The sequence below is a fragment of the Fundulus heteroclitus genome, unplaced genomic scaffold, assembly GCF_011125445.2.
Source record: "Fundulus heteroclitus isolate FHET01 unplaced genomic scaffold, MU-UCD_Fhet_4.1 scaffold_349, whole genome shotgun sequence".
Taxonomy (NCBI): domain Eukaryota; kingdom Metazoa; phylum Chordata; class Actinopteri; order Cyprinodontiformes; family Fundulidae; genus Fundulus; species Fundulus heteroclitus.
In genome coordinates this window covers 1,885-20,065 of record NW_023396759.1, presented here as the reverse complement: position 1 = coordinate 20,065, position 18,181 = coordinate 1,885, and the positions used below count along the sequence as shown (strand labels likewise).

The following is an 18,181-nucleotide window of genomic DNA, read 5'->3' as shown; positions in this document are numbered from 1 at the left end:
GGGCTACTACAATCCTAAACCTTCCCAAATTATGAAACTATTACAAAATCCATGTAAAGCGTCGAAAGATGACAAAAGAACTGAAGAGCTATATTTTTGTTATCAGAATAATAAGATCCGGACTGTGATTAGTTTTAATAAAGACCAATTCAAGATAGGAGGTTACAAAGCTTCTGATTGGAAAGGTTACAAATGGTATTTAGATGGCACAGGAATGAAACAGACAGGGCACAATTGGGAAAATGTGTTTGAGACAACAGATCATACGTGGAGACAAAACACATATGGTACGAGTAACATTGCCAGACAGTGGAAAGGAAAGGTGAAACTAACTGATGCCAGTAATACTATTTTCCTGACGATAAATACCACCCATAAACCTTTTGGAAAACCAGCCAGTTTCAGAAAATTTAAAGATCCTCCTATCTTGAATTGGTCTTTATTAAAACTAATCACAGTCCGGATCTTATTATTCTGATAACAAAAATATAGCTCTTCAGTTCTTTTGTCATCTTTCGACGCTTTACATGGATTTTGTAATAGTTTCATAATTTGGGAAGGTTTAGGATTGTAGTAGCCCACTCTTCTTGGTTCTCTGGCTTTTTTTTTTTGAGAATCCAGAGGGTTGGATTTATTTGGTTTGGTTAACACTTTGTCTTCAACAAGACAGCAAAACATGCAGGAACTACAACAAAGCCAAAAGGTTTCTATAGTAACTGTTGAACAATGAATGAGCAATTTCATGCAAAAGGCTTATTTCTAAGTTTCTGAAAGCAAGATACTAATGTCCCCAGACAGAAGACTTTCTAATGGAGTTCTGGACGGATTTAGCTGCTCTCTTTGCCGAGAGTGTGTTTGTCAAACAGGTACTCCGCCATGCCGTTCTGAGGAGCTCCCATGCGCCGCAGGTTGCTCACCCAGTCTCCCAGCTCTTTGATAGACTTCACCTGCTCATCAAGGTAGTGAGTCTCAATGAAGTCGCACAAATGTGGGTCATTGTGAGTGGAGCAAAGCTTGTGCAAGTCCAGCAGCGACTGGTTCACACTCTTCTCAAGCTGCAGGGCACATTCAAGAGCCTCGACACCACTGCCCCACTCATCCCTGTCTGGCTTCTTGACGTCCTGCAGGAAAATCCTTCCTCCCCTCTGGTTCTGCAGCTTCATCAGCTTTTCAGCATGCTCACGCTCCTCATGGGACTGATGACGGAAGAACTTGGCAAAGTTGTGCAATGCCTGATCATCCCGGTCAAAGTAGTAACCCATGGACAGGTAGACGTAGGAGGCGTACAGCTCCAGGTTGATCTGCCTGTTGATGGCAGCCTCGCAGTCCTGATGGAAGTTGTGTCTCACCTGGGAAGTCATGGTTCGTCTTTTGAGGAGGTCGTCGCTCTTGGTTGCGTTGTTAGCAAAACAAGCAGGTTAGCTCTCAGGCGAAGCGGAGGATCAAACGTAGCTGGCGGTGCCTAAAGTTTCAGCTTCGGGACGGAAAGCGGAGTAGAAACAGCTGCTTTAAATGTTGGGGCCTTTGAGACAGTTAAAGGTTGCCGTTCAAGCACTGTTGAAGCAGGTAACCTTCACCGTCCGTTAACCAGGATGAACTGTTTGTTGTAATCAGGCAGAGCAAGCGTGCAGCTGCTTACTAGGGCCTGCTTAATGCTGCAGAAGGCTTCTTCTGCTTCAGGGGTCCATTTTAGGCTGTCAGACATTTGTAGTTTCTTTTTTTTTATTTTTATTTTTTTATGAGTTTACAGGCCTCAGTCAAGGCCACTAATTCTGCAGCTTGGGCAGAGTAGTGCTGTGGCAAAGAAAAAAGCTTTTATTACTGTGTCAGCGGTGACTACAGAGTAGCCAGTTCTTGTTTTGCCTTTGTCATCCTTTTTGGATGAGCCATCTACAAACAATGTTTCTCCCTCAGTCAGGGGAACGTCCTTCAGATCAGCCCTGCTTTTGGCTGTCTGTTCGGCTAAAGCTTGACAGTCATGATGCTCGCCATCAAATTATCTAATTTAGAGAATGTGTTTACATTAAAGAAATACTTTGGGATCTGCCCTTTAATTTTTTCCAAATCCTTTTTTGTTCCTGTTGATTTCTGTCGCTCTGCAAAGTTTAACTTCTGTGGTAAAACAATTTAAACCAGTAACATTCTTCATAAATTCTTAAACATCAGCAACTCCATCTGAGGATAACTGTAAAACTGATACATGACTAGACGTAGGGCTGATAAAATCTGTCTAATCAACCGGGTTGTACTTTTACCAAACAGCTTTAAGTTCCTTTTTAACTTTTAACTTTTGTTTCTGCTAACTGGTGATTCCTAGACCTACAATTAGCAGAAGTTGTTAGTGAGCTAATTCCTGCTTTCCTTAGATCAACCAGATTTAAGTCTAGTGTATTATATTTAAACTAGGGCTTTCAAACTATTAAAATTTTAATTTCAATTAATCTCGTATTCTATCTTTTTATTTCTGAAAGTATAAAAGCTCATTTGGGAATTTTAATATGCACTTTTGCAATAAACCACACTAGTTAAAATTATGCTTAAACAAAAACTATTTTTCTTTTTAGGTACTTTTCAGAATTGGAATGACAACATTCTGGTGCCATAAAATGATGAATTATAGCCAATAATGAGCTAAATCACAAATCATAACGCCTTGATGTTTACACAATTTATAAACAAATGAGTGAATAAATAAATATTTCATGCTGAAATATTTTTTAACTCCTAAACACAGATATAAGTTTTATTATTCATTTATTATTTACTCTCTTTCTCAAACACATATTCCTGAGCGGTCCCTAAGTTTGTCAAATGCAGAGACAGCAAGTCTGTCTCTAGAGGGGAGGGCTGCGCCCTGAGCAGCAGGCGGGACATATCAACTATCAGTGACCAATCCTCGGCTGTTTTCAGCGATGTTGGAGCTGTAGGTGTAGTAACAGATGACGCGCATGGTTGATGGGTGTTTCTAATAACGTGTTGTTCCTGGGGGTGTCACCAGGAACCGTTAATTCTTCGTCCAACACATTCAGATGTTTAAATCATGGTCAGGTTTGTTTATCATATCTATTGTCCTGCTTTAGGTCAAACTGTCCCCCCGAGGTTCGCCTCAGATCAGTGTAAAAAGTCTCCCCTACACATATTCCATCCAGCTCCACTTCTCCCATATAATCTCCCCACATGCCAAGTTAATAAAGTTATAACATTATAATATAAAAAGACCCTACTCTATTATTTTTACAGCTGTCATGAATCCATTGTCAAATACAAGCTTCGTGCATTAATAGTGTAACTGAATACTTTCCCCACGGCTCTGGTTAACTGTACTCCATAATTAGGCACCCAAATAACACAAAAACAAAACCTTTATCCCCAGTTTCAATCAAATGCATCGTAATTCTCTTACGCTTCAGTTGCTATTCTCAGCTCTGTCATACGCACAAATCTACACACACAGACTTACACACAAAAACCCATTTGCGCACAGACATCAATCTCCGCGGATCCAAGCAGTCTCTCCCCCACTCACTCAAACAAAATGATCTCATTTCCACAGACACAATATGTTATACAAGACAGACAGACAGCTTGCGCGTAGTGTTCTGCGAGACGTCTCCCTCTTTTTTTTTTTTTTATACGAAACCTCCTTGTTCTAAAAAACTCCCAGAGTGTTGCTCTGTATTTCCCCTTTAAATTTCCCGATTTATTAATGATAGCCTTCTGGAATTTTAGCTATTTTCTGTTTGTTAAGTCACCTCTTAAACCTGAATTGTATTATTTTACCCATGTAGCTAAATGTTAAATTTGATCAGAGTGGGTCCTGCTGTTTTTATCCAGACTTGGGTCTGGGCAAGACCTTCTTTTGCCATTTGCTTCTCCTTGTTTTTGCATTTTAATTTAATTTTTTCCTGTAGTTCGTTTATGCCAGAAGTGGATAGTTTGCCATTGAAGTTGTACCTTTTTTTTATCTAATAACATAAGGGCACAATTGCTGCTTTATCCTCTTTCTCAACAACTTTCCAATCTTTACATGTAAGTTCTTGAGTAGCTCGCATTTTTGTTCACTTTGTCCCTTTCCCATTTTGGTGAATGTTTGGACCCAGTGGGTTGCAACACCTGCTGTGTTCTAACACTGGGTTTATTTAGACAAGATGACGATCAATAACTGTTTGTGGTAAAACTCACTTCAACCTTCAAGGTGGAGTTTTCTTGCCTACATGCATCCACAAAAGCTCGTCATATTTGTTCTTGCCTGTTTTGGTATGAAATAAAATACCTAGTGGTATTTGTATTTCCTCACACACACACAGTCACACTTTTGAGCTCTTACTTTTAATCTAACACAGAGGACGCCGCCGTCCTTCACAGAATTTAACTAGTTAGTTTAAACTAGAGGAGTCTGTCCTCCTGCGGACTTTAACTGTTTAGATTTCCTATTTTTTTTTAAAACAGAGGACTCCGCCGTCCTTCACAGAATTTAACTAGTTTGTTTAAACTAGAGGAGTCTGTCCTCCTGCGGACTTTAACTGTTTAGATTTCCTATTTTTTTTTAAAACAGAGGACTCCGCCGTCCTTCACAGAATTTAACTAGTTTGTTTAAACTAGAGGAGTCTGTCCTCCTGCGGACTTTAACTGTTTTTTATCTGCTACCTGATAGTGCCTAGGATTGTCAGGGTTTTATCTTGTTTCTCAGAAAACAGAGGACTCCGCCGTCCTTCACAGAATTTAACTAGTTAGTTTAAACTAGAGGAGTCTGTCCTCCTGCGGACTTTAACTGTTTTTTATCTGAAATGTTCACTCATTCCTCTTTAACGAAATTCTACTCACAATTCTCTGTGTCCCTGGAATTCTTCAACCTTCGGATCCCAGCCCGTAAAGGAGGGACCAGTCCCGGAAAGGGTCTTAGTGCTGTGGCCACAGACTTGCTGGAACCTCACTTTACCTGCTGGGATCGTTAGGTATGTTGAACTCCGGCTCGAAGGACCATTTAATGTTGGGTTTAAACACCAAACATCTTATTCAGCAACCTGCACAAAGAAGACACAGAGAATCAGTTATGTTTATCTTGCAAGGAGAGGGCTCGGAGATTGCTCAGTTTACAATCCTCCAAACCACTCTGAAGCAGTCTCCGCTCGCCAGGCTTTTTATTGAAAATTGGAACGCCCTAGTTACACAGGATTTCAACTGCTGAGGGAAGGGGAACAAACCAGTTGAAATCTATTAGGCAGGGAACCAATACACAACAACAGCATTCATTGTTATGGGAGTAACTTCTTTATCTTCCACAGGCAGCTGCAAGATACAATTGGGTGCAACCTGCAACTGCTCGCATGCTTGTGTTCTGATATAAGGAGAAATAACACTTCAGTAATAAGTATAATATAATATTGTAAATGATCAAGAATGTTATTAGTAAAATATAAGATTGCATAGTGATTTAGTTGTTATAAGTGAAACATAATATAACTAGAATATAGATTAAAAGTAGAATAACTATAATAAATCCAACAGGAACGGAGCCACACCTTCCAGAAAGGTCCAGTTTGTCTCATCAGTCCCAGAATATTTCCCCAAAAGTCTTGATGATCATCCAGATGTTTTTGGCTCTTTGGCTGCTTGTGGCTCAACAGTGGTTCTGGTCTTGGACCTCTCGCATGGAGGCTATTTTTCCACTTTCTCTCTAATTGTTGAATGCTGACCTCTGACCTTAACTGAGGCAGTGAGTCCTGCAGAGCTTCACATGTTGTTCTGCTTCCTCTGGGACCTCCTGGATGAGTCCTTGTTAAATCTCTCAGTCATTTAGATGTGACTCAGATTTTTATGCTAGATGTGCTTCGTTCCACCGCCTCCTTTTGTACCTCGGCTTTTTTCACTTCATTCCACTATTCAGTTTACAGCATTTTAGGATTCTACATTTCAGACTAAAGACGGCTGACCACATGGACAATTGGCATTTATGCTTCACTTTCATGTGGCAAACCTTTCCAAATGTGCTAAAATTGAAGCTTTTGGCCTCTTTTAATGTTTGGTGTTAAAATGACTGCTATGCTGGTTAAGGCTAGTGTCTGGTGTTCTGGATTAAACTATTGCCTTTCTCCTTGATCTGACTTTCTAGCTTTATTCATGTGGATCTGTCTGCTGATTTCTCCATGGATGTCTAGTTTTTACAAAAAACAACAATCTACTAATCTGCTCAGCTGCTCAGTGCAACTGGAACTGACTCCTTTTTTCTCTTCTCTCTGACTTTAGAGCCAAAAGTGCAAATGAGTGTCTCTCCCAGCTTCACGTGCTGCTTCCTGTCAGACAGGAAGTCTGTGATCCACCTGCAGGTGGAGTCAGGCACATTCAGCTGGGAGAGCTTCTCCTGAAGCAGAGCTGGGATGATGGTGTCTGCAGCCTGTGCACAAAATAAACCAGTTAATTTTTTACCTTAAGTGGAGGTCAGCGTGGTTCTGGCCAGCCAGGCCACTAATGGACCAAGCTGCAGGACTACAGGGTAGCAAACACTCCCTACATGGTACCATCTCAGACCTGCTATGGTAGATTGGACAGTTCCAGATTTAGTAAGGCTATGAAAAAGACAGCCTGACCTTTTACTGATGCCAAGTTTGAATCCTGTTTGTATTAACAACAGAACATCTTCCTAACAATGTCAATGGAAAAGGAGCAGATGGTGCTGGGGGAGCCTTAAAAAGAGCAGCTGACAAGATGGTGGCAAAAGGCCGTGACATCCCAGATGCAGAAGAGTTATTCAGGACCTTGTCTGAAGCAAACACAAGAGTTAAACTCTTCTTTGTGAAAAGATGTTGAAGAAGCAATGGAGAAATGCCAAAGATAGCGGCTGTTCCTGGAACCATGAGAATCCAGCAGCTCATTACTCTGGCTCCAGGAGAACTGATGCTTCTGGATGCAAGTTGCATGAGTTCAACACGTCAGCAGTTTATCTGCAAGTGCTTCAACAGCCAGTGTTTCAGTTTCAGACAGAAGATGGAAATGGCTGCATCACAGCCAGCTGCTGAGGGAATTACAGGAAAACAAAGCAGTGGGAAAGTTCACAGCTGATTGGTAAATGCTGTATTCTCAGATATGATGATGATTTGTATCCAGGTATCATTCTAAACATACAAGAGACACGTGTCCAGGTCAAATGTATGCATGGTATTGGGTCAAAGCGGTTCTTCTGGCCATATCAGGATGATCTTCACTGGTACCTGTTTGATGAAGTCCTTGAACTTATTCCACCCCCACAAATGTTACAAAGCGCCATGTGGAAGTCTTTAAAGAGGTGTGGAACCGACTCACAATATGAACTTATTGAAACAAAAGGCACATTCATGCATATATACAGACACACACACTGATACAGGAACACATGCAAAATCACTTTAACATGGACACAAACACTGATACAGACACATTAAAATCCTTCACTGTCTGATCATTGTTGTTATTAATATATCAAATTACAAGTGTAACTGTATGTTAGGAATTAGGAGGATGTTACTTTTAGCACATCTCCCATGAGGCTTTGTTATACCTACACACACAGTTCACATTATGTTGCATTTAATCATTTCACTTATTGTTTTACTGTTGGTAATATGCTGGTTTTTACTTTAGATTAATAAAGCTCAATTTAACAGCAATTTATATCTGGTGTCCTTGCTATGGTTCCAAATTAAATACAGTATAATGCCAACGGAAAGTGCTGTACATTGAAGTAAATATGTAAAATTGTATTTGTCCCTTTAACCCCGTTACCATCTTCAACCCTGTTATGCTGGTCTCAACCCCGTCACACCTACAATTTCATTAAAAAAAATAAATTTAAATGTTGAAAAAATTATTTAATGTCTGTTGACTTTTATCCAAGATATTAAAAGCTATGATATAAAATTTATTTTGATTACAATTCTTAGGTTAAAAAACATTTTTGATGAAAAATAACAAGAGTGCTTTCCCTGATTAGTCACATTTCAGGAAATAAGAGGACACAAATGTGTGATTTTATGTCATCTTTCAGTTTAAAATGATTGAATTAGTATGGGGGACATTTGATCTATGTGAAAATGTTAATTTCTATCCCAATTTATTTTATGATAATATTCAGAGAGCCTTCCAAGTTTCCATAACAGAGTTGAGGAATTTGAGTGCGACATCTGGAAATGATGATCAAAACTAAGAGGAAACTAATGCCTGAGATGAAAGAAAGTTTTTTTTTTCCTGAAAGTTAAACATCTCCCTAATGTAATAAGATATACATAGAAACAATACTTTTGGGTGCAAAACGTGAAAATACCAGTGTCCAATTTTACCGATTCTAATATAATGACTCAAAAACACTACAAAAATAAGCAAAATTATTTATTTTATCAGATATTAAGAAGAAAAATATTTAAATTAAAGCAAGGAGGCAACCTTGACATAATTATCTTTCGTTTTACAAACAAGTTGATTGTCGGGACTTTGATGCAATCAACTGGTTTCCTTATATAGGACATTTTGACCAATCTGTATAATCTGACCCAATCTGTATAATATGATTGAACTTGATTTTGTAAAGTGCCTTGAGATGACATGTTTCATGATTTGGCGCTATATAAATAAAATTGAATTGAATTGAATTGAATTGAATTAGAAATCCTGAGAATCTGCCTCTGGCATCCTGGTGCTGTTTGCAGAATGACCGCACCAAGATGGCGGCCGTTTTTTATGTGCCTCTTCCTCAAAGCGCAGCCACGTTGATCACTTCCGGGTTCTTTGTCCTTGTGTTGCTGTGAGGCCAGAAGCGGGAGTGTTGGTGAGGCTGAAAGAGAGCAGCAGCTGCTGCAGGTGATGAAGTCTGGAAAGAAGTCCAGCAGCTGGAGGCACAGCGGAGAAACTGGAGGGAAGCAGGAGCTCAAAGAGCGGCAGGACGCAGCAGAGGAGACACCAATGATGGGGGATGTTTTCCAGCCCAGAGTTCTGCTGCACCCATCAGGTTTGGAGATTTCCTTCTTCATGCTAACTGTGTGGATGGAGCTAAAGTTTAGGAGCCGTTTTCAGCAGCTGATGGATTCCTCCTCTTCATCAGAACTCGTTGCAGGGTTTCCCCCAGAAAACTGGCTAAGCCTGCAGCTCTGCTTAGGAGGTGCTAATGCTAGCTTAGAATGTAGCATAGGAGGTGCTAATGCTAGCTTAGCATGTAGCATAGGAGGTGCTAATGCTATCTTAGCATGTAGCATAGGAGGTGCTAATGCTAGCTTAGCATGTAGCATAAGAGGTGCTAATGCTAGCTTAGCATGAAGCACCGTTCAGTATCAAGTTTTTCTTTGTGCTTGGAAAAATTCCTCCGAAAAACGTTTTCTTCTGGCCGTTTTCCTATGGAGGACCAATCCTGTCATAATTCAGAATACATACCGGATAATAATCAATGACTGACTTGAATAAATACCAGGCCAAAAAGTTGCTAATAATATAAAACTGTGTCGTTAAATGCAACAAAACAATAAAAAGACATTTATTCAACAACTGTTCAATTAATCAGCTACATATATATATATATATATATATATATATATATATATATATATATATCAATGTTTAACTGTCATGTTTTATCTTGTATTTATTTAACTGTCATATTGTATCCAATTTAGCCGTTATTAAATGTCTTAACAGAATAATTAAATTAAATTTCCACAACAGAATGACCCTAAAGTTACTGGTGATCATTTCTAGGGTGAAACTGTCAGTTCCTGAGGTTCAGTTTTCTCTACACTGCTGATCAAATCTTTTTCTCTAAACTGAATCTTTCCCATGGTTGTAACATTGTAAAGATCTAGTTGTTGATAAAGCATGTAATGTGTTTCAGTGTTGGCTGCAGATGTTAAAGAAGAGGCTCCTGAAGAACAGAGTCCTGAGGGGGAGCAGCAGGAGTCAGAGCCCCTCCACATAAAGGAGGAACAGGAGGAACCCGGGGCCCGTCAGGAAGGAGAGCAGCTCCTTGTGAAGGAGGAGACTGATAGCAGGTTTCCATTAACTGCTGCTCCTATCAACAGTAAGGATTGCTTTACTTTGTTTCTGTGTCCTGTGTTGCAGCTAAAGGCCAAAACTCTCTGGATTCATCAGCTTCCTATCAGACAAAATGTCAGCTCAGTCTGACTCTACGTGCTCCCATCCTATTTCTTCAACCTCTGACTAGAGGCTCCAGTTCAGATCTCCTGACTCTCTAGGTCAAGTGTTCATGCTAGAGTCTGCTGGTCTGTGAGGAAACACAAAGCTGCTCTTGCTGCTGGAACAAACTCAGCCAGGATCCCAGTTTGACCGTCAGATATGGAGGCAAAGTAAAATTCATCCGCTTTGGGGGAAATACTAAATAAATCTTCAGATCCCAACCTGAACAGATCCCAGTTTCTGATCAGGTTGGTCCACAGATGTTTTCACCAGGAACCACAAAACAAACTGGATCTCCCAGATGATTGATGGACAGTGGGGGAGGAGCTAGGAGTTTTTCCTGGAACTGGTGGGTTGGCAGTTTGAAGCATAGACATAATATAAGAGTAGACCCCGCATTGACTGCCGCGGCGCAGGAATTACGGCCGCCATCTTGGGGCGGTCGACCTGCTGATTCAAGCTGAACACACTAATGATATCTCAGCACTGTGCGGCTTATTTTTGTTTAAATCGATGGACTATTGACGTCTGGGCTCGAGGGATAACTTTTCACAAGTAAGATTAAAATATACTGTTTATTTTATAATGTGATTTTTCTTATATTAGACAGAGAGATACAGTTCTACATGTCCAAGTTTTTGTGACCTAGTCTCTCCAAAATTGCATCTACTCCGTGAGGGCATCAGAGCTTTAGACATTGGGGAATTATATATATATATATATATTCATTCATTACAGTTCTCAAAAATAATCGGTGTTGGCATGTCGGTTTATAAGAATCTTTTTGTCCAGAAGTAAGAAGAGCGACAACAACTACCGATAACTATGTTCTTCTCCCGAAAAAAAGCACACCAGCACCGCGGGCTTTAGAAGAAAAAAAAAACGTTACAGAGCGCAGTCAGGATGCAGCGGCTCAGTCAGAAGAGCAGTGAAATACACGTGAGTCACTATTTGTCCTACTGTACTTCGTATTTTTTTTCATAATCATTTTTCTTTTTCTCCCGTTCTAATCCAATGACTTGGGTCGCGGTGGGGCGGTGCTGATCTCAGCAATGTGAAGCCTTCAGTTTGTATTGATGATTAAAATTATTATTTTACAGCACAGTAGTTATTTGTCAATAATAATAAAAGAACGTTTATACAGTACTTTTATTTGTTAAACAAATGCTTAGGCCTGTAAAAAGATTTTGTTCTTTGGTTTCAATGTACTATGGAGTATTTCATTGTATAATAATTGTAAAAAAATAAAAAATAAAGGTTACTACTTCAGGGATTTCGCCTATCACGGGTTCTTATTTGGAACGTGTATATATATATGTACATATATATGTGTACATGTACAAATGTGTTTGTTTATATAGTAATAAAAAACTTATGAGTAGCTGTGTTTTGAAACATGCATACATCCTGTCAGAATATTCTATTACTTTTAACCCCACTAAGATTATTTAAACGCACTGGACCATATGTTATAATAGCTATAGTTTTAAAGTTTTAAGCAAAACAAATGTGAAATTTAGTTCAACATTAAACGAGTTATAGTTGATTAAAATTGATTCTGCACCTGGTTAACACATTAGACTGAGCGGAGTTGTTGGAGGGGCAGCTTTTTTCCAGTTCAGCAATATGAACGCTGCTGCATTGGTGTGGTTCACTGGCATTGATATACCTGAGGCCCTCAGGTATATCAATGCCAGCTAAATGTTGTTGCCCCTCAGGCTGAGGGGCAACAACATATAGCATCAATAGCATTTAAAGAACTCGGTTTAACATTTCTTTTAAAAATAAATTATATTGTTCTAAAAACTGCCTCCCAAAACGTTTGAAGTTTGGGGCAAAGCCTAAACCTATGACTCAGGCTAACGAGGCCAGGCCTACAGCTGGTACAGAATGGATCTGCACCAGGGTGTATTCTCACCGTTTTACTTGGAGAACAGTGCAGCCTGTGCTGCAGCTTAAACTGCAGCTGTTCATGTCTGATGCATGAATGATATCCAGGAAGCTAATGCTAGTGGACATTCAGAGTTAATTTTAAAAGGCCTAAAGCTCTATTTTGGTCATAATGAGTAGACCAGACAAAACAAACATCAATATCCCATTAATGTATAAAACCTTTATGGAAATAAAGTTTGTTTTAACCATAAAATACTCATACTACATCAGCATAGCAGAGTTTCCCTCCCCATCCCCGACTCCTCCCTCTGCCTGCTCCATCACGCTGCCACACATGTAGGCCCTTGGGGAATCAGAATCAGAATGGGTGAGGGTTGTGTCGTTCGGGCATGGAGGGGGAAGGAGTGGTGAATATTCAGGATTTATTTGGGGGGGCGGGGGGCTCTGGTTGACTTGCCTGTCCGGGTCATGTTGGTGCCATCCTCGGGGGTCTTGTCCCGTGGCCCATCTGGCCCGGGTGCGGGATGGGGGGCTGGGACCGCAGCAAGATTCGGGAACGTTGGGTTGTGGGGGAGTCCTGCCCCACTTTTCTTACGTCAGGTTGGGTTTGAGCTGCCCCCTCTCCCAAGGACACCTCAAGTCTCCGGTTAGTGCAGAGCCCATCTGCCCTGCCCTGCCCCTCTCCGCTGGCTGGCGCCTTGGCTGCTGGTGCATTGGTGGTACTCGGTGTCTGGGGATGGGTGCCCGGGCGGATCACTCCTTGCCGCTGTTTCGCGGGGCCTCAGCGTAGTTGGCTGCTGGCGGAGCCCACGGGCTCTTCCCCACGGCTCCTGGTGTCTTGGCGTTGCAGCAGCCGGGGGGTTTCCTTGGGGGCCATCTCCCCTCTTCCCTCTGTGAGGTGGGGGGAGGATTTCCTGCATTGGCTTCTCTTGGGCACCTTTACTTTGGGGGTCCCTTCGGGGGGGGGGGGGCGGTGGTCTTAGGCTCTTCAAAACTATTGAGCATTTTCCCCAAGGGATAAACATAACACACACAAGCACACTCTCACAAACACCTACTTTTTCAATGTAGTATCCACATAGCATGAATTATTCCCTACATCAATCATGATAAAACTATTTACATATATTCAATTCAATTTTATTTATATAGCGCCAAATCATGAAACATGTCATCTCAAGGCACTTTACAAAATCAAGTTCAATCATATTATACAGATTGGGTCAGATTATACAGATTGGTCAAAATGTCCTATATAAGGAAACCAGTTGATTGCATCAAAGTCCCGACAAGCAGCATTCACTCCTGGGGAACCGTAGAGCCACAGGGAGAGTCGTCTGCATTGTACATGGCTTTGCTGCAATCCCTCATACTGAGCAAGCATGAAGCGACAGTGGGAAGAAAAACCACCCATTAACGGGAAGGAAAACCTCCGGCAGAACCGGGCTCAGTATGAACGGTCATCTGCCTCGACCGACTGGGGGTTACAGAAGACAGAGCAGAGACACAACAAGAGACAAAAAAGCACAGAAGCACACATTGATCTAGTAATCTGTTCTACATTAGATGGTAGTAGCGGGTGAGCCGTCTTCTCTGGATGATGTCACAGTTAACAGAACACCAGACCAGGTGTACCTACTATGATGAAAAAGAGAGAGAGCAAAAAGTTAAAAGCTGAAATGACGACAGTCATTTCAATGTAATACAATGCAAAACTGGAGAACAGTAGAAATCAGTAGAGTGAGAAAATTAGACCCTGATGTCCTCCAGTAGCCTAAGCCTATCACAGCACAACTATAGAGATAGCTCAGGGTAACATGAGCCACTCTAACTATAAGCTTTGTCAAAAAGGAAAGTTTTAGGATTAGTCTTAAAAATTGATAGGGTGTCTGCCTCACGGACCAAAACTGGGAGTTGGTTCCACAGGAGAGGAGCCTGATAGCTAAAGGATCTGCCTCCCATTCTACTTTTAGAGACTCTAGGAACCACCAGCAGACCTGCAGTCTGAGAGCGAAGTGCTCTGTTATGAATATACGGGGTAATCAGAGCTCTGATATATGATGGAGCTTGATTATTAAGGGCTTTATACGTTAGAAGGAGAATTTTAAATTCTATTCTTGATTTAACAGGAAGCCAATGAAAAGAAGCTAAAATTGGAGAAATATGATCACTCTTGTTGTTTTTCATCTGAACTCTTGCTGCAGCATTTTGGATCAGCTGAAGACTTCGAATTGCATTTTGTGGACATTCTGATAGTAAAGAATTACAATAGTCCAGCCTTGAAGTAACAAATGCATGGACTAGTTTTTCAGCATCACTCCTGGACAGAATGTTTCTAATTTTGGCGATATTCCTGAGGTGAAAAAAGGAAACTCTGGAAACCTGTTTAATATGGGATTTAAATGACATGTCTTGGTCGAAAACAACACCAAGATTTTTAACTTTATTACCAGAGGCCAAGTTAATGCCACCCAGATTAAGTGATTGATTAAGAACTTTATTTTTTGAAGACTCTGGCCCAAAGATTACAACTTCTGTCTTGTCAGAATTTAAATGCAGGAAATTTAAAGTCATCCAGCTTTTGATGTCATCAAGACATGACTGCAGTCGAAGTAACTGATTGTATTCATCAGGATTTATGGATAAATATAGCTGAGTGTCATCAGCATAACAGTGGAAATTAATCCCATGCTGTCTGATAATTTTGCCAATCGGAAGCATATATATAGTAAAGAGAATTGGTCCAAGGACTGAACCCTGTGGTACTCCACAAGTGACCCTAGAGTTCGAGGAAGATTTATTATTAACATGAACAAACTGGAATCTGTCCGACAGATAAGATTTAAACCAGCCTAATGCTTTTCCCTTAATCCCTACAGTATGCTCAAGTCTTTGTAGGAGAATATTGTGATCAACTGTATCAAATGCAGCACTGAGATCTAACAGGACAAGTATAGACACAAGTCCATTATCTGAGGCAATGAGAATGTCATTAGTGACCTTCACCAGAGCTGTTTCAGTGCTATGATGAGCTCTAAAGCCTGACTGAAACTCCTCAAGTAGGTCATTACTTTGTAAATGTTCACATAGTTGATTAGCAACTACTTTCTCAAGAATTTTAGATAAGAAAAGAAGATTAGATATAGGTCTGTAATTTACTAACTCATCTTGATCAAGAGATGGTTTCTTAAGTAAAGGTTTAATAACAGCTACTTTAAAAGCCTGTGGTACATATCCATTTACCAAGGATAGATTAATCATGTCTAAAATAGGACCACTGATCAAAGGGAATATGTCCTTAAACAACTTGGTTGGGATTGGGTCTAACATACAGGTAGAAGGTTTAGATAAAGCTAAAATTTTAGATAGCTCAGAAAGCTCTACTGCTTTTAAACAGTTCAGACACTGCGCAGGTTCTAAAGATTCCTCCAATGCTGCCTCACTTACTGAGGACGAGGTAATCATGTTTGGGAGGATGCCAATTATTTTATTTTTAATGGAATCAATTTTATTTATGAAGAATCCCATAAAATCATTACTGCTAAGAGCTAAGGGAATGGATGGATCGACAGAGCTGTGGCTCTGGGTAAGTTTGGCAACTGTACTGAAGAGAAATCTAGGATTATTCTTATTCTCCTCAATTAATGATGAAAAATATGCTTCTCTAACTCTGCGAAGGGTCTTGTTATACAACAATAGACTGTCCCTCCAGATTAAGTAGGATTCCTCTTGGTGTGTGGAGCGCCATTTTCTCTCCAATTTCCTAACATTGTGCTTCAAGGAACATCTATTTGTGAATTGGAAGAAACAACATTGCTGCCATCTACAGGGCATTTCTGCAATACGGAGGATATTAAAAAGGGGACAGACTCTTTAAGTTTTGATACAGCATTATCCGATAAAGATCTACTATAATGGAACCCTCTTTTGGGGGTGAAGAACTCAGTTAGATTAAACTCAAATGTTATTAAAAAATGATCAAATAGGACAGGGATGTGAGGAAATACTGTTAATTATTCACAATCAATGCCATATGTCAGCACAAGGTCTAAAGTATGGAGCCAAGAGTGCGTCGGTTTATGCACATTTTGAGCAAAACCAATTGAATCTAGGATAGTTTTAAAGGCTACACTAAGGTTATCACATTCTGTGTCAACATGGATGTTAAAATCACTCACTATAATAACTTTATCAGTATTTAACACCAAATCAGATAAGAAATCAGACAACTCATCCAAAAACTGAGTGTAAGGGCCTGGTGGACGATACAAAACAACAAACACAAGAGGTTTTATTACTTTGCAGTTTGGATGAGGGAAATTGAGGGTTAAATGTGCAAAAGAACTGTAGTTATTAATTGGCCTGGGATTAATTAATAAATCAAACTGAAAGATGGTTGCTACTCCTCCTCCTCTTCCCACAGATCTGGGAATGTGGAAATTTGAATAACTGGAGGGAGTTGACTCATTTATACTAACGTAGTCCTCTTGTAGCCAGGTTTCTTTGAGACAAAATAAATCAATCTGATTATCAGAAATCAATTCATTAACTAACAAAGTCTTTGGAGGGAGAGACCTTATATTTAATAGACCACGTTTAATTGTTTTATTTTTAGGTTCAAGGTGAACCGTATTGATTTTTATTAGGTTTTTTATGATTTGTTCCTTTTAGATCAGTTTTTGATCTGTTAAGTTTGGCCGTGGGAAGACACCGTCTCAATAGAATAATGGGTGGGTAACAGTACAGAAGCTGCAGAGAGGTGTGTTAAACTACGGCTCTGCTTCCTGGTCTGGACCCTGGGTTTGTCAGCATTTAGGAGAACTAATAAATCCGTCCAGATTTCTTGAAAGAAGAGCAGCACCATCCAAAGTGGGATGGATGCCGTCTCTCCGGATCAGACCAGGTTTTCCCCAGAAAGTTCTCCAGTTATCAATGTAGCCCACGTCGTTTTCAGGACACCACCTAGACAACCAGCGGTTGAATGATGACATGCGGCTAAACATGTCATCACTGGTCAGATCAGGCAGGGGACCAGAGAAAATTACTGGAGTCCGACATTGTTGTTAGCAAAACTCACACACCCGAAGCAACACCAACTTTAGTGACCTCCGATCGGCGTGACCGGGTGTCATTACCGCCAGCGTGAATAATAATCTTACTGTATTTATGCTTATCCTTAGCCAGCAGTTTTAGGTAAGATTCTATGTCGCCCGTTCTGGCCCCTGGCAGGCATTTAACTATGGTCCCTGGTGTCTCTAGTGCCACGTTTCTGACTATTGAGCGTGAGAAAAAAGTTGTGAAACACGAGGAGTTCCCAAGCGTGATGTGCAGCAACAGAAAATGTTTTAAAAGTGCTTATGTGTTAGGAAACAGATGTTACAGCAAAGAGATTTAAAGATAAAAGCAAGAGAATCTGGAGCAACAAACCGTTTCTCACGCAGTGAAAACAGGGAAGTGACACAATATGCCTTACCGCAAACAGGAAAGTGACGTCCCAGGAAGCACACCGACACAAGCAGAGCACTATGGCAAAAAGCGGTAATGGACCTTACCAGAGGGGCCGCTTTTCATTGGCTGATGCCCATTCTACGTCATAGAGTGGCTACAACGTGCGAAGAAGTCTCACAAACACAAGCTAATGTAGTGCTAGACTACTACTGTACTAGCATACCGGCATAAGTTTTCGAATCAACAATCGAAAAATAATGGTTCTCCATTACCAGAGGGGTATCTGTACTGGTGATGTCAAATATCCTGATCGTGTTTGTGGTCGGAAAATTCACAGATTTCCAAAATCAGGAGCAGAATGCCGGGGTTGGATCAAAGCTTGTGCACGACCACATGAGCAGCTCAACCTTCGTAGGATCAACAAGAACAAGGGAGTGTGTGCTGGTGTAAGTATTATGGCTTTGCTTTAATACTTAAAGCAAAGCCATAATACTTATTGCTTTTTATTTATTTATTTATTAGCATTTTGTCGGCGGGGAGGGGCCAACAGCGTCCCATCCTTATCCGACACCAGCAGACGGAGCGCGAGTGCATACAGCTAGGCGCGCACGAAAAAGAGCATCCACTGATTTCAAAAGTAACAGACAAAACGATGAATGCACACTTACCCAGCCTTGCAAGAACAATA

General features: G+C 40.6%; 1 protein-coding gene across 1 annotated transcript; it reads right to left on the bottom strand.

The window, feature by feature from the left end:
• Positions 1-611: 611 nt before the first annotated feature.
• LOC118559842 (ferritin, heavy subunit) lies at positions 612-1,601 on the bottom strand. The gene has a single exon (XM_036130362.1). It carries the CDS (start codon positions 1,359-1,361, stop codon positions 828-830), a length of 534 nt encoding a protein of 177 aa, XP_035986255.1. The 5' UTR covers positions 1,362-1,601; the 3' UTR covers positions 612-827.
• Positions 1,602-18,181: the final 16,580 nt, after the last annotated feature.

Bases quoted from the DNA above. Each gene is read 5' to 3' on its own strand.
- LOC118559842 (XM_036130362.1), bottom strand. From the start codon at position 1,361: ATGACTTCCCAGGTGAGACACAACTTCCATCAGGACTGCGAGGCTGCC.